The 16,080-nt window shown below is 47.3% G+C and overlaps 1 protein-coding gene across 1 annotated transcript; it reads right to left on the bottom strand.

Moving 5' to 3' along the window:
* Positions 1-9,169: 9,169 nt before the first annotated feature.
* LOC137829117 (uncharacterized) lies at positions 9,170-10,306 on the bottom strand. Its single transcript, XM_068635911.1, has one exon. It carries the CDS (start codon positions 10,304-10,306, stop codon positions 9,170-9,172), a length of 1,137 nt encoding a protein of 378 aa, XP_068492012.1.
* Positions 10,307-16,080: the final 5,774 nt, after the last annotated feature.

The raw sequence follows: 16,080 nt of genomic DNA, 5'->3' as shown, positions 1-16,080 counted from the left end.
GAGTGAACAACCCCTACCTGGATGAGGACCTATCTTGATCTGAGGCATACTCGAGAGAAGGCATCATCGATAATTTTATGATCGATTGATATATTACTATATATGAGTTATGAAATGGTGATATAAGTTCAACTTTGAAAACATTTTTTTTTTGCATTTGTGAGGTGCTCCCTCGGCTACAAATTGATTAACTTTTCGAAGATGAATGGAATAATAATGTGATGAAATAAGATTTGGTAAACGATTATAGTTTTGGTTGAAACTTGAAAAGTGAAAGGTGTATTTTAGTTGCAGCAAATGGTTGTGAGTGAATACCGACAAAAAGAATGGCCCCTTTATCTTGTTCGTCTATATATACACTGATGAATGAATTTTCTTGGAGAGAATCGTTTTGTCATGAGAAGTCACAATCTTTTTTGCATATAAAGCTTTCAATCACGGTTAGAAATGGGTGCATTGAATGGTCTAGATACATGCCCCTTTGAACTTGTTTCCAAGTCACCAAAACTAAGATTTTGGCTAAATGTGTTGAAAATAGAAAAAAAAAAGGACTTTTCCTTTCGGCATTAGCACACCAATACGCATCTTTGAAATCAAGGACTTTCATATACGTGCAGCTTCTACGAAAGCCCATTTTGGACTTAACTATTATTTAATGTCATTTTCACCAAACAGGACAAACCAATTTTTTTTCATTTTTTGCTAGATGTAATTTCCTTTGAATTTTAGTTTGGTGAATGGTTGAAAATGAGAGTACTTAGCCTCTTAATTAATTTGAATCCTCGTATAATTAATTCCTGGCCTCAACTATATCAACTAATTTTTATTAAATTATATTGTTAATGAGCATTGTAGCAAAGATGTGTTGATATCATGCACAGTTAACGGTTCAATAATTTGCGGTTGGAATCTTTATTTTTGTGAAGGAAACTTGAAGGAAGACGGCTTTCCCTTTTGCATGGGGACAAGGATGCAGATCTCCTTGCGATTACAATTCAAAACGATAAATAATTAAGGTTTTGACTTTTCTCTCTTTCTTACTCACAAATTCTAGGTGACATAGCCCTATGAAAATTCTAACCTTGACGTTTTAAAAACAAGTTTATTAATTTTGATAAACTTACTTCTTTATATAATATATATGTATAGTAATTTTTATAATAAAAATAACGTAATTTCCTTTTTTAAAAGCATTTTGACAAATGAATTTACGAGTGTTATATATATATATATATATATATATATATTATCTCTTTTTATATGTAATAAAAAAAATTATTGGTTTATTTAAATTGAGTTGCTATATTTTTTTGCAAAATAATTAAGATATTTTTAAGATTAAATTGTTAATTTTGAAACAATGAATAATCTTTTTTTTTCTTCTCCCAATTTTTTTTTTTTACTTTCCATTATGCATAACGACATACTATCTATTAAAAATTGTTAATTTTAGAGATTAATGATCATATTTTTATTTTTTATTCTATGGTAAAATGAACATATAATTTATGTGTTTGTCAATTTTTAATATATATATATATATGTATATATTGATCCTGCCGGTTGACCTGAGTGCAAGAGTCTTGTCACGTCAAAGGTTTCTCCTTCTGGATCATCTTCGCACCACGTTAGCTTCTATCCTCTACACCTCAATTCTTCGCAAGAACCTGCAAAAAACAGAGTGGCGCCACTGCGGCCGATCGCGCTCCGACGCTCAAGTCAGTGACGGAATCACCAAATACTAAGAGAGAAAATCTAACTCAAGGAACCGTGCGCAGTGAATCTAAGTGTACTCAAGAGTATTCTCAAAGCGTACTCAAGTGTTCTGAAAAACGTACCTCAAAGTCTGTTAAGAGTTCCTTATATACCTGAGCACTTTCTCTCTCCTGACTGTTACACCTCTGGACACGTGGCTCGCATCCAGCTGTACATGTGTCACCATCTGGAGCCCCCTTCTACTTGAGCGTCACCTCTACTCTTCAAGCTATTCGACTAAGTTACCCATGCAAGGAGTAACTCGGTGCATAACTTCCTTGGAGCGCGACCCCTTAAGCGGCGAGTACGGGGTGTCACCATGCACACCTTCTCTGTGGTCTCGCCTGCCGCTATCACGATCTGCTTCACTTGCACATCGTGCATGTTCTGGGAAACTGTTCCCTTGCCTCGACCTCTAGCTAGGGAATGATCATCTGATAACCTCGTCCTTCGTACTTGTACCCCTTGAAAGCCTTAAGCAAGCCTTCCTGATCTTGCGGCGATGTGCCCCTTTCGGCGGTCTCTAACCACTTGATCGCCTAAAACTCACATACGGCGACCATGACGCAAGCCTGGTGACCGCCGGTTATACATACTAAAGATCGGAGAACGCCAAGCTAACAATTGACGACTACACAAACTTCCCGATGTACTTCCCTTATGTCAGCCAGGTGTCCCGTTCAACACGCCTATACCATCGCTTGCTGCCACATCATCGCTTCCGATTACCTGATCGGTACACAAGCCCCTCAGTCTTAAGCTGAGACTTGTCTAGCGAAAAGACTAAGAGGTCACGTCATCATCGATCTACGTGGCGCTGGTACGGATTTCCGTACATTCGTACCCTCTGCCTTTCTGACGCTCCACCAACCCCCTTTTCAATCAGACGACACGTGGCTCCATCAATGGTCATTTTCAATTGTCGTTTGCGCTTCCTAAAACGTTCGAAAACCCTTAAACCGTTCGCGCTTTTCACTATTCCATCATCTTTCTTCATTCTCAAGCATTCCAAACGTTCTCTCTGCGAACCACGAAGCTTCTCGTCTCTCTGAATCTCCAACTTTCTTCATCGCTCATCCGATCACAAAAAGGTACCCCTTTTACTCCTCCTATTGGTATTTGTTGCATTTTAATCGGTTTGCATCATCCATTAACTGTCTGAAGCATACGTTGTGGGCTGTTTTTCTTTTTTCTCGTAACCTAAGGTTTCATCCCTGATAACGTCCATCCCAGCGAAACCTCAGTCGTTCGTTCTATCTTCTTGTTTCCCAATCGAGTCATTCTCTGCTAGCTTCATTTCATCCCTTTCTTTTTCCTTTGCAGTTCCTGCGATGGCTCACACGAAGTCCACCGCTAACCCTCCTTCTTCATTGCGAAACCCTCCACCCAAAACCAGTAGGGTTGTCCCTGGGACAAATCCTCCATCGATGCGCAACCCATCTCGAGCCTCTGGTGCTCCCTCTGCACAGGCTGAGAGGCCTGCTCCTTCTCATGCCAACCCTACCCAGGCGACTCCCCCACTCGCCGGAGGAGCCTCCCTTCCTCCGCAAGACTATAAGAAGCTCTACCCTTGGGCCACCCCAACTCTGCTAAAAGAGACTTCCTCGATAACCACCGAGTTGGGCGTGCACCGACTGAGGAAAGGAGATCAGTCCGACCTTTCTTTCCACAAGGAGCATGATAGCAAAGTGGTCGTGCTGCCCTGCTGCCCGGGTGAACCGATCTGCGCGGACGGTAAGGGGAACAACGGCGAGTTGTTATGCTTTATCTACACTACCTTCTTCAAGAAAGTGAAGCTTAGGCTTCCTTTTACCCGTTTCGAGAGAGAGCTACTGACCGAGCTCAACATCGCGCCCGCCCAGCTTCATCCCAACAGCTGGGCGTTCGTAAGGGCGTTCCAAATTATCTGTGCACACTTGGGGCTACCGGCTTCGGTGGATGTCTTTCTTTTTCTGTTTGAGGCTAAGAATCCCGGAGATCGCCTCTGGGTTAGCTTGAACGGGATTGCTGGGAGGTCAATCCTCTCGATCTTCCAGCAATCTTACAAAGACTAGAAGGGGAAGTTCGTCAAGGTGTGCCAAAACGACCAAGACCCTTCACTGCTCGCCGACTTCCCCTTGTATTGGGTAAACAAGGGAAATAAAGACTCTAAAGAGAGCTTTAGGAGGCCAAGAAGTCCCGACAACATGGAGGAGCTAGACAAAGATCTTTGTCTCTTCTGGAAGAGTGTGGCTGCTGCCAACATCACCTTCCCCACCGCCTCAATAATTGTTCTGCTTCATCTACACTACCTTCTTCAAGAAAGTGAAGCTTAGGCTTCCTTTTACCCGTTTCGAGAGAGAGCTACTGACCGAGCTCAACATCGCGCCCGCCCAGCTTCATCCCAACAGCTGGGCATTCGTAAGGGCCTTCCAAATTATCTATGCACACTTGGGGCTACCGGCTTCGGTGGATGTCTTTCTTTTTCTGTTTGAGGCTAAGAATCCCGGAGATCACCTCTAGGTTAGCTTGAACGGGATTGCTGGGAGGTCAATCCTCTCGATCTTCCAGCAATCTTACAAAGACTGGAAGGGGAAGTTCGTCAAGGTGTGCCAAAACGACCAAGACCCCTCACTGCTCGACGGCTTCCCCTTGTATTGGGTAAACAAGGGAAACAAAGACTCTAAAGAGAGCTTTAGGAGGCCAAGAAGTCCCGACAACATGGGGGAGCTAGACAAAGATCTTTGTCTCTTCTGGAAGAGTGTGGCTGCTGCTAACATCACCTTCCCCACCGCCTCAATAATTTCCTTCGAGTTCCTCGAGGACCAACTCGAAGCTCACATAGGTCAGCCCCTTCCTCAACACCAAGTCCTTCACTTCAAGTTAACACTAACTTAGCGTCTTCACCACTCTATTTTGGCATTCTATTATTCTGTGTTGACCTTGATCTTTCATCCATGTACTACTTGTGTCATCTCTATATGGATGCACTTGCATGTTTCACTTCTGCCTTGGTTGCTCATCTGTTCTTTACCTTGTGCAGATAACATGTTGGGGAAAGGAAAACTGGCAGAACTGAGGGCGATCACCCGATCTCACAAGCTTGCGGCGGGCTCCCAAACCATGCCCAACTCGGTGGGGGAGATCGCCGCTGCTCAAGGCAAGACTCCTCCCCGAGGTCCAACTTCTTCTGGGGTACTACCCGCCCCAAAAGGAAAAAATTGGTTCTGAGGAGACCCAAGAGGAAGGCTCCTCAAGTGGTGCAAGAGGAAGAAGAGGATAATGAAGAGACTGAGGATGGCCTCGTTACTAAGAGAACAAGGGCGGCCCCCTCTTCACCACCTGCACTCCAAACACCAACACCGCCTTCACCTCCAGCTCCACTACAACCAGTCCAAGCGACGCCCTTAGCACGCGCAAGGAAGCCTCCGACCTGCGCCAGAAACTGCATCTCCAAGTCCAAGAGAAGATCGACTTGGAAAGCAAGCTGGTCCCTTATAGGCTCAAGGTGGCAGACTTGGAGGCTGCAAAAAAGGCGGATGCGACCAAGGTGAAAAACCTTAAGAAAAGGTCAGCAGATCGGGAGGTTCTCCTTGGGAAGGTCGAAAAAGAAAGGGCCGAAGCTCGAGAGGAGGCCAAAAAGATTGTTGCAGAGTTGGCCCAGGCTCGGGACGAAGGCAAAAAGGCTGTTGAAGACCTAGCTCGAGCTCGTGAGGAAAAGGAAGAGCTGAAGAAGCAAACACAAGAGCTCGAGCAAAGCACTGCCCAAGTCCTCACCGCCGGGTTTGACGCCGCTCTGGAGCAAGTAGCATGCCAATATCCTGAGCTCGACCTTTCCATGGTGTCAATCTGCAACGAGGTGGTGGATGGGAAAATTGTACCCTCCGAAGACTAGCTACCTTCCTCCATCACCTCTTCTTTGTAAAAACTTTTATCTGTAATCTTACTGCTCACGTAACTTTTTACATTTGTGTGCAAACTCGAACAGTCGCTACTTCTTATATGATTTTCACTTCTCATATATCGTTTTCTATTTACTTTGCACGCTTTTACCTTTACTTGTTGTGTGGTTTACCAACATAACTGGTGAGACTTACCTAAACGAATTGACTCAGCAACATTCAAGCCTCACCTTTCACACACTGCTTCGATCTTGAATAAACTGTTAACCTTATAACAACTTATCAAACTGTTAACTCAAAGTAAACTTGAGCAACTATTAACTCTTTAGCGATGACATTTAATATAACTTGTGAACTCAAGGCAACAAACCTTAACATAAGTTACTTACTAGGCAACAGGTTTTAACTTAAACTAGTATCACAATACAGTTTACCTGATCTGCCCAGCAAAGTGAGCCCTTATTCCTGTCATCACTTGGAACTCTTCTGATCGTCGTAGGGTTCTGGCGATGTGAACTTTCTTGCCTTCATAACTTGACCATTGTTCCCTCATCTGAGGGGTAGAGGCACCTTTCGGATCCTTCTCTACCTCCCTGAGTTTCAGAACAATGAGCTGGATAGTGAGGTGTTCTCTTTGAACCTACCTTAGCTATCTTTTTAACTTCCTTCACCCGTCACGCCATACCTGAACTCGTTCAAGACGAGAAGGATTTTATCTGTCTTCACACCGCCTACAAGCGTGGAAGCTTTCTCTGATCTTACTGAGTCAATATTGATGTTTCACTTAAAGGGGAAAAGGCGTTTTCCTTCCCTTCCCCCCGTTTAAGGTCACGAACACCCCTGACTTTTCAGTTCATCTTGCCTAAACTCACTCTGAGGTGAGAAGGACTTTTTCTGGTGCCTTAGCTTGCCCTGGGTGTACATCTCCTCCCCCCTGGACGCGCTGAGGACTTTTAATCTTGCCTCTATCTGCTTGTGCAGAGAGGTCTTTCAATCTGTTCTTGCCTGCACTCGCTCAAAGGTGAGGAGGACTTCTTCTCTTCTCACCTGCACTCGCTCAAAGGTGAGGAGGACTTCTTCTTGCCTGCATTCGCTCAAAGTCGAGGAGGACTTCTTCTTGCCTGCACTCGCTCAAAGTCGAGGAGGACTTTTTCTTGCCTACACTCGCTCAAAGTCGAGGAGGACTTTTTCTTGCGTGCACTCGCTCAAAGTCGAGGAGGACTTTTTCTTGCCTGCACTCGCTCAAAGTCGAGGAGGACTTTTTCTCGCCTGCACTCGCTCAAAGTCGAGGAGGTCTTTTCTCTTTCTCGCCTGCACTCGCTCAAAGGCGAGGAGGTCTTTTTCTCTTTCTCGCCTGCACTCGCTCAAAGGCGAGGAGGTCTTTTTCTCTTCTTGCCTTAATACGCACGAGAGTGTTGAGGTCTTTAATCATCACTGGTGCATCCGATCGCCGAAAGACGATGAGGACTTTAAAACTTTAACTACTGCCGCCGATCGCCGAAAAGCGATGGGGACTTTAAAACTTTAAATTGATGACACCGATCGCCGAAAAACGATGGGGACTTTAAACTTTTAACTGATGCCGCCAATCGCCGAAAAACGATGGGGACTTTAAAACTTTAAACTTAAAGCATGCAGCATAACTTCGTCGTTGCCTTAGATCGCGTTCGAGTGATAAGGTCTTTCTTCTGAAAACTTTAAAAACCACAAGCATGCAATCTTAGAAACTTTAAACTTTGAAAACTCTTCTCTATTGGGTGGCCTCATTAAAAACCCTCCTTAGGGAAAAAAGAGTGTCCCCTTCAAACTGTTTTAACAGAAAGCTTGTAAATCTCTTCATGTTCGTTTTTACTTACAAAGCTTTAACTGTAATATAATCTGAGATGCGTGGCGTTCCAAGTGCGAGGAATCGCCCCTCATTCTAATGTCTTTAAGCGGTAGGCGCCATTCCCGAGCACCTTGGTTATTCTGAACGGTCCCGTCCACTTAGGTGATAACTTGTTCTCCATCTCGTACTGATGGGCCTTCCTCATCACCAAGTCGCCTTCTCTAAATTGCCTTGGCATTACCCTAGAGTTATACCTTCGCTCAATCCTCCTTTTTACTGCCTCGGCCTTTACTCTTGCCTCCTCCCTGACCTCATCCAGTAAATCCAGATTCAACCTTCTTTCTTCGTTCGAGTCTTCCGCCACAAAGTTCTAGAATCTCGGCGAGCTTTCCTGGATTTCAACTGGAATCATCGCATCACATCCATAAACCAAGCTGAACGGGGTCTCATGGGTTCCTGACTGTTCAGTGGTATGGTACGCCCAAACTATGCGGGGTACCTCTTCAGCCCACGATCCCTTAGCTTTCTCCAGTCTTCTCTTTAAACCTCTCAGCAACACCCGATTGGTAGACTCTATTTGGCCATTTGTCTGTGGGTGCTCGACGGATGCAAACACTTGTTGTATTCCCACCTCTTCGCACAGCTTCTTCAACAGGTGACTCGCAAACTGAGTTCCATTGTCCGATACCAGGCGCTTAGGCACACCAAACCGGCACACGAGGTTCTTCCACACAAAGCCTTCGATCTTATGTGCGGTGATCTGGGCTACTGGCTCCGCTTCGATCCACTTGGTGAAGTATTCAATCGCCACCACCAAGTACTTCATCTGCCTGATCGCCAATGGGAAAGGTCCCAGAATGTCAATTCCCCAAGTATGAAACGGCCAAGGGCTGTAAATTGACTTCAGCTCTTCTGGAGGTGCCTTGTGCCAATCGGCGTGCTGCTGACATTGCTTGCAACATTGTGCATATTTCTTGCAGTCCTCCCTCATCGTTGGCCAGTAATAACCTGCACGGAGAGCTCTTGCAGGCAGAGCTCGACCCCCGATGTGACTCCCACAGATGCCTTCATGGAGCTCGGCCATAATTCTTGTACATTTTTCTCCGTGCACACATTCTAGGAGTGGGTGTGTAAACCCAAACCTGTACAGCTCGCCGTCCATCATGGTGAACTTGCTGGAATTCTTCTTTATCTTCCTAACCTCCGTTGGATCCAGCGGGAGAACGCCATCTGCCAGGCAGCGCTGGTATTGCGTTATCCATGTGTCCGGCTTATGCGTAGCGCAGACCTGCCCCACGCTCACCCTCTTCCCTCGACATGCTCTTATTCTCGGCGATCTCAAGGTCTCCTGGGTCAAGGACCTGTGACTCCTCGCCGCTTTCTCCGTCGACTTGCTTATCTGGAGAACCTGGTGGTCTGCCACAAATGCCCTGGGAGTCTTCAGAGTTTCTTGAATAACTGTCATCTGCCTACCTGGTACTGCCTCCGCCACCGAACCCTCCGGCTATGGTATTAATCACTTCTCGGCCTCTGCGGGTGTCGGTCTCCCCGCCTCTCGCCATCTCGCGGGCCTGGGGGGGGTTCGGTCTCGTCTCCTGATCGTTTGCTCCTTGCATGGGGAGCGGCGCGTTTCTCGGGTTCCGCGTACGAAGCGCCTGAGGTGCCCGGCTTGGATAAGTTCCTCAATTTTGTCCTTCAGGGCTTGTCACTCCTCGGTTGAGTGGCCGGTATTCTTATGGTACCGGCATCGTTTGTTGCGGTCGGCATTTTCTGGGCTCAAGGCCCTTCGTGGCGGTGGTATTAACTCGGCGCTCAGGGCCTCTTGTAAAATTTTGCTCCTCTCCGCGTTCAAAGGTGTGTAGCGGGAAAAACGGGGTTCGCGATTGTCCCTTTTCTGGTCCCGACCGGTTCGGGACCTTCCTGGCCGCTCTCTATCTTCTTTCTTTTCCCCGCTTGCCTCGGCTCGGGCGTTGTTTCTGAATTCACGAAGTTCCTCCAGCTGCATGAACTTGGCCGCTCGGCGTCTAAGGTCATCTAGATTGGTAGCAGGTTGCATGCACAGGCTGTCAGCGAACGGGCCGGGTCTGAGGGCGGTCAGCATGTGGTGCATCGCCACCTCAGGGCTGAGGTTGCGAATGCTCATAGCGGTCTTGCTGAACCGGTCGATGAACGTTCGGAGGGACTCTCCCCTCTCTTGACGAATGCCGACCAGGGCTATGGATGTTAGATGGTGGGGGCGGCTGGTTGCGAACTGGATGTCAAACTTAGCTACCAGTGTTTCGAAGCAGTCTATTGAGTGTGCTGGAAGTCTGGTGAACCAGCTCAGAGCGCTGCCCTTCAGTGAGGTTGGAAAGACTCGGCAGAATACTGTGTCGTCCGTGGTGTACAGGCTCATATGGGTCGTGTACGCGTCCACATGTTCATCTGGGTCGGTCGTCCCATCATAACGGTCCCTGTTAAAGCCTTTCCATTTGTCTGGCAAGGGGGTTTCCATGACACGGTCAGTGAAGGGATGGCGTCGGTCCGGGCCCGCTGGAGCGGTGGTGTTGATGGTCTTGCTGGGGTGGGATTCCCCATCCATCTCCAGGGTGAAATCATTCTTGGTGTCCTTCTCGGCCTGGACGCCGGCCCCGGTAGCGTGGGACCTGCCGGCCTGATTAGTCACAGCGAGGGATGGCACCCCCTCGACCAATCTTTTCATCCGCTTGTTTTCTTCTTGGAGGTTTTTGATCTCCTCTTCATTCTTCTTAGCCGTCTCCTCATGTGCCTTCTTCATCTCTGCTAGTTCCTTCTGAAGGGCCATCATCATTGCTGTTTGGTCTGCTTCGGTCATGCTTGCCATGCTGCGGGTTGATACCATCTACTGCTATGGTTGTTGCTGGCTCTCCTCGGCCCCACGGTGGGCGCCAATTGTTCTCGAATGAGGTTGGGGGCTGGGAGAACTATTGTCTTCGAACGTCGCTCGGTCGGTCGTACCTCACTTCCTCCTTCGGTTCTTCTCGCCGGATGACTCCTCAGGCGGGTGGGGTACCTGCAGATAGCACTCCAACGCTCAAGTCAGTAGGGTATCGTATTCGGCTGGCTGGAATACTGCAGATAATGACGTACCTTATTCCTTGGAATGCGTGATATTTATATTACCTTGATGGGCCCTCGCTGTTGGGCCGGATTAGGGGGTTGCTTAGCGATTAGGGTTGGATTAGGCCGTTTCCTAATCATGGGTTAACCTTCGTTAATCGGGTCAACCTTTGACTTGAGCTCTCTGTGTCGGTCGGCCACGTATGACACATGGTCGACCTCGTACCTTGGAGTATGGTCTTGACACATGGGTTGACCGGGTCAAGGGACCGACCGATCATCCCAGTACAATAAACATGTACTATTTATTAAATTTTATCTCTTTCTAAAAATAAATATAATTATAAAATATAAATGATTAAGTACAAAGTTTGTTATTATGTATAAATGCATAAATATAGAGGATAATGAATCAATCTCTATTTGTAGGCTTTTAGTTATAACTGGTTAAAAATATTAAAAAATAATTTTGAATATTATAATTTAGTTAGTTATAACTAAATCAGTTATCATGTATTGTTCTCCACATATGTTGAAAGAAGATATATCTTCAAATATCTCAGAGTTAAGATACGAATAAAATGTTAGTATTTAGGTTTATTATGAAAAAAATGCAATTATTCTCTTTGAAATTAGGTTTATCAATGTTGTCAATGTTCTCTTACAAAAATGCAATTGTTCTCACCTCAACATTACTCAAAAACTAATGTTTGTATGTTTGTGAATATCTAAAACTGAAGTAGTTGTTTTCGTAAGATGTCTAATCTGAATAATATTAATGAAATTAATGATATTAAATATATGAATATTATTAATAATTTTTATATTATTAATTATATTAATAATTTTTATATTATTAATTATATTAATAATCATACTAATAAGTATAATAATAATTATAACAAGACAACAAAATTTGATAGATGTAATGGTTAAAGCTTCTTTGGTCATTCAAGGGACTTGGTTTCAAGTCCCACCCGGTACAGTTTAACATTAATAATAATTATAATAGAATATATAATATTTGTGAATAATATAGTGTGAATAATAATTACTTATGCATGGTACTGCCCAGCCCATAGCTAACAATGTCTCTAAGCGGTAGGCGCCGTTCCCGAGCGCCTCGGTTATTCTGAATGGTCCAGTCCACTTGGGCGACAGTTTATTCTCCATCTCGTACTGGTGGGCTTTTCTCATCACCAGGTCGCCTTCTCTAAACTGTCTTGGCATCACCTTCGAGTTATATCTTCGTTCAATCCTTCTCTTCACCGCTTCAGCCTTCAATCTTGCCTCTTCCCTGACCTCATCCAGTAGATCCAGGTTCAGCCTTCTCTCTTCATTCGAGTCTTCCTCTACAAAGTTCTGGAATCTCGGTGAGCTTTCCTGGATCTCTACTGGAATCATTGCATCACACCCATAGACCAAGCTGAACGGGGTCTCATGGGTTCCTGACTGCTCGGTGGTGTGGTACACCCAGACTATACGGGGTACCTCCTCAGCCCAGCTTCCCTTGGCTTTTTCTAGCCTTCTCTTCAAACCTCTCAGCAACACCCGATTAGCTGACTCCACCTGGCCATTTGTCTGAGGGTGCTCGACGGATGCAAACACTTGTTGAATTCCCACCCCTTCGCAAAGCTTCTTCAACAGGTGGCTTGCAAACTGAGTCCCATTGTCCGACACTAGGCGCTTAGGCACTCCAAACCGGCACACAATGTTCTTCCACACGAAACCTTCGATCTTGTGTGCGGTGATCTGGGCCACTGGTTCTGCTTCGATCCACTTGGTGAAATATTCAATCGCCACCACCAAGTACTTCATCTGCCTGATCGCCAGCGGGAAAGGTCCCAGGATGTCGATTCCCCAGGTATGAAACGGCCAAGGGCTATAGATCGACTTCAACTCCTCGGGAGGCGCTTTGTGCCAATCGGCGTGCTGTTGGCATTGTTTGCAACATTGGGCATACTTCTTGCAGTCTTCTCTCATCGATGGCCAGTAGTAACCTGCACGGAGAGTTCTCGCGGCCAGAGCTCGACCCCCGACGTGGCTTCTGCATATACCTTCGTGGAGCTCTGCCATGATTCTCGTGCATTTCTCGCCATGTACGCATTCCAGGAGTGGGTGAGTGAACCCAAACCTGTATAGATCGCCATCAATCAACGTGTACTTGCTAGAATTTTTCTTTACCTTCCTAGCCTCTGTCGGATCCAGTGGGAGAAGGCCATCTGCCAGGCATCGCTTGTATTGTGTTATCCAGGTGTCTGGCTCATGGATAGCGCACACCTGCGTCATGATCACCTTCTCTCCTCGACATGCTCTAATTCTCGGCGATCTCAGAGTTTCTTGCGTCAGGGACTTATGACTTCTCGCTGCCTTCTCCGTCGACTTGCTTATCTGAAGAACCGGGTGATCTGCCACAAATGCTCTTGGCGTCTTCAGAGTTTCTTGAATCACCGTCCTCTGTCTACCCCCCTTGCCTGAACTGGCGAGCTTAGCTAGCAAGTCAGCTCGGGCATTCTGCTCTCTGGGCACATGCACTACTTCAAAGGAGGCAAAGGAACTCTTCAATTCCTGCACATACTCCAAGTAAGCCGCCATTTGTGGATCTTTAGCCTGGAACTCACCTGTTACTTGCCCTGTGACTAGCAGCGAGTCACTCTTAGCCATTAGCACCCTGGCTCCCATCTCTTTGGCCAGCAAAATCCCAGCGATCAGCGCCTCATATTCTGCTTGATTGTTACTGGCTTTGAAGGCAAATCTCAAAGATTGTTTGATCAGCACGCCGTTGGGTCCTTCCAAAATAACTCCAGCACCGCTACCCTGCTGGTTCGACGATCCATCCACCGAGAGTACCCAACGGAAATCGTCCCCTTCGACTCGTGTTGCCTCAGATGAGAGCTCGACCACGAAATCTGCAAAGATTTGCCCCTTGATCGGGCCTCGGGGCTCATATTTAATATCAAACTCTGACAATTCTACCGCCCACTTCACCATCCTTCCCGCAACGTCAGGCTTCTTCAAGACCTTCTGGATGGGCAGGTCAGTCATCACTAGTATGGTGAAGCTATGGAAATAGTGGCGCAACCTCCTCGCCGAAAATACCACAGCCAGCGCAGCCTTTTCTAGGGCCTGATATCTCGTCTCGGGGCCCTGCAACACCTTACTCACAAAATAAATAGGCTTCTGAGCCTGGTCTTGATCCTGGGCGAGCACCACACTCACCGCCCTCTCAGTTACAGCAAAATACAACCTGAGAGGGGTTCCCATCAGCGGTTTGCACAAAACCGGCGGGCTCGCCAGATACTCCTTCAGCTTGACGAAGGCTTCCTCGCACTCCTTCGTCCAAACAAACTTATTATTGCGCCTCAAGCACTGAATATAGGGATGGCCCTTTTCTCCGCTAGCTGACACGAAGCGAGACAGGGCTGCCATCCGACCTGTTAGCTGCTGGACTTCTTTCACCGTAGCTGGGCTCCTCATCGCCAAGATGGCGGCACACTTATCAGGGTTGGCCTCTATGCCTCTTTCAGTCAAGAGGAAACCCAAAAACATCCCAGCCTCCACGACGAAAATGCATTTCTCTGGATTAAGCTTTAATCTGAACTTGGCGATCGTCGTGAACAATTCTTCCAAGTCTGCAACGTGCTTGCTCTTTTCCGGCGAGGTCACGACCATATCATCGACGTACGCTTGCACGTTCCTTCCCAGCATTGGTGCAAGTACTCGATCCATCAGCCTCTGGTACGTGGCCCCCGCGTTCTTCAGCCCAAACGGCGTCACCTTGTAGCAATAGCACGATCTCTCCGTCATGAAGGTTGTCTTCTCTTCATCCATGGGATGCATCTTGATCTGATTGTACCCCGAGAAAGCATCCAGGAAGCTCAGCAACTTACACCCTGCAGCACTATCTACCAGGGCGTCTATGCTTGGTAAAGGATACGAATCCTTTGGGCAAGCTTTGTTCAGGTCGGTGAAATCGACGCACATGCGCCATTTCCCGTTACTCTTCTTCACCACCACGACATTTGCCAGCCATTCAGGGTACTGGACTTCCCTGATGTGGCCTGTAGCGAGGAGTTTCTGTGTTTCGTCCCTGATCGCCTGCCTCCTCTCCTCGTTGAACTTTCTTCTTCTTTGTCGCACTGGTCTCACCAAGTTATCCATCGCCAGATGATGGCACAAGAAGTCGGGGTCGATCCCGGGCATGTCCGAAGCGGACCATGCAAACGCGTCCAGATGCCGCTCAATCACTTTGGCGATCTGGTCCTGGAGCTCAACCTCCAGGGATCTTCCCAGCTTGAAGATCTTTCCCCCGATTTCTCTCTCGAGCCACTGCTCGACGGGTTTTGGTCTGGTTTCTCTGGCGATCACCGCCCTGGCGATTCCCAGTTCTCTCGCTTCCTCAGGGCGATTCCTTGCCTCTTCCTCTTCCAGACCGGCATTCCCCTCCCCTAGCTCAGCATCCACCATCTCCACGTCCCTTCCGGCGGTCTCTTCTGTTACCGTCGATCTGGGCTTCACACCAGGAGGCGGGGTGGTCGTTACGTAACTCACCGATCTCTTGTTTTTCAGGCTATTCTCATAGCACTTCTTTGCTTCCTTCTGATCGGATTTGATGGTGATAACCACCCCCTCCATGGACGACAACTTCACCTTCATGTGCCGGGTCGATGGTATGGCACCTATCCTGTTGAGCGTGGGCCTTCCCAACAGGATGTTGTATGCTGAAGGAGCCTATCCTGTAAACGAGGTATTTGATTTTCTCCGTTCTTGAACCCGCCACATCTGTAAACGTTGTCCTCAATTCTATGTACCCCCTGACCTCCACCTGGTCACCAGCGAACCCATACAAACACCCTCCATAGGGCCTCAGCTGGTCAAGGGGCAGCTCTAGCTGCGTGAAAGTCGGCCAAAACATCACATCCGCCGAGCTTCCTTGGTCCACCAACACCCTGTGGACCTTTCTTCCTGCTGTTATCAGCGAAATTACTATGGGATCGTTGTCATGAGGCACAACATCCCGGAGATCTTTCTTGGTGAATGTAATATCTACTTCCGGCGAATGGTCTTCAAAAATGTCCACTGTCATCACAGACCTCGCGTACCTCTTCCTTTGTGATGCGGTGCATCCACCTCCTGAGAAACCCCCAGCAATGGTATGGATTTCTCCGTGCGTAGGCATCTCGTGCTGCTGAGCTTCAGCACCTGCTGGCTGGGAGCTCGACGCACCCCCCGTCCTTCTGTCCAGCAAATAATCATTTAGAACCCGTTCTTTACCAGATCGTCGAGCTGGTATCCCAATGCTAAGCACGAGTCCACTGTATGGCCAAAGCCCTGGTGAAACTCACACCAGGCGTCTGGCTTTGGTCCCAGCACCCTGTCGCCCACCTTTTCTGGCGCCTTCAACCTAGCGGATATATTGGGAATGGCGATCAGATCCGCCAATCCCATGACAAACTTGTGCTTAGGCGGGCGATTGTATTCCCGGCGTGCTGGTTGCTGGCGTCCTTGGCCCCTGCCTTTGTTCTTCCTTGGATCATA

Source organism: Phaseolus vulgaris, chromosome 7 (genome assembly GCF_000499845.2).
Source record: "Phaseolus vulgaris cultivar G19833 chromosome 7, P. vulgaris v2.0, whole genome shotgun sequence".
Taxonomy (NCBI): Eukaryota; Viridiplantae; Streptophyta; class Magnoliopsida; order Fabales; family Fabaceae; genus Phaseolus; species Phaseolus vulgaris.
The sequence above is the reverse complement of the archived record's forward strand: the minus strand, read 5'-3'. Positions and strand labels throughout refer to the sequence as shown.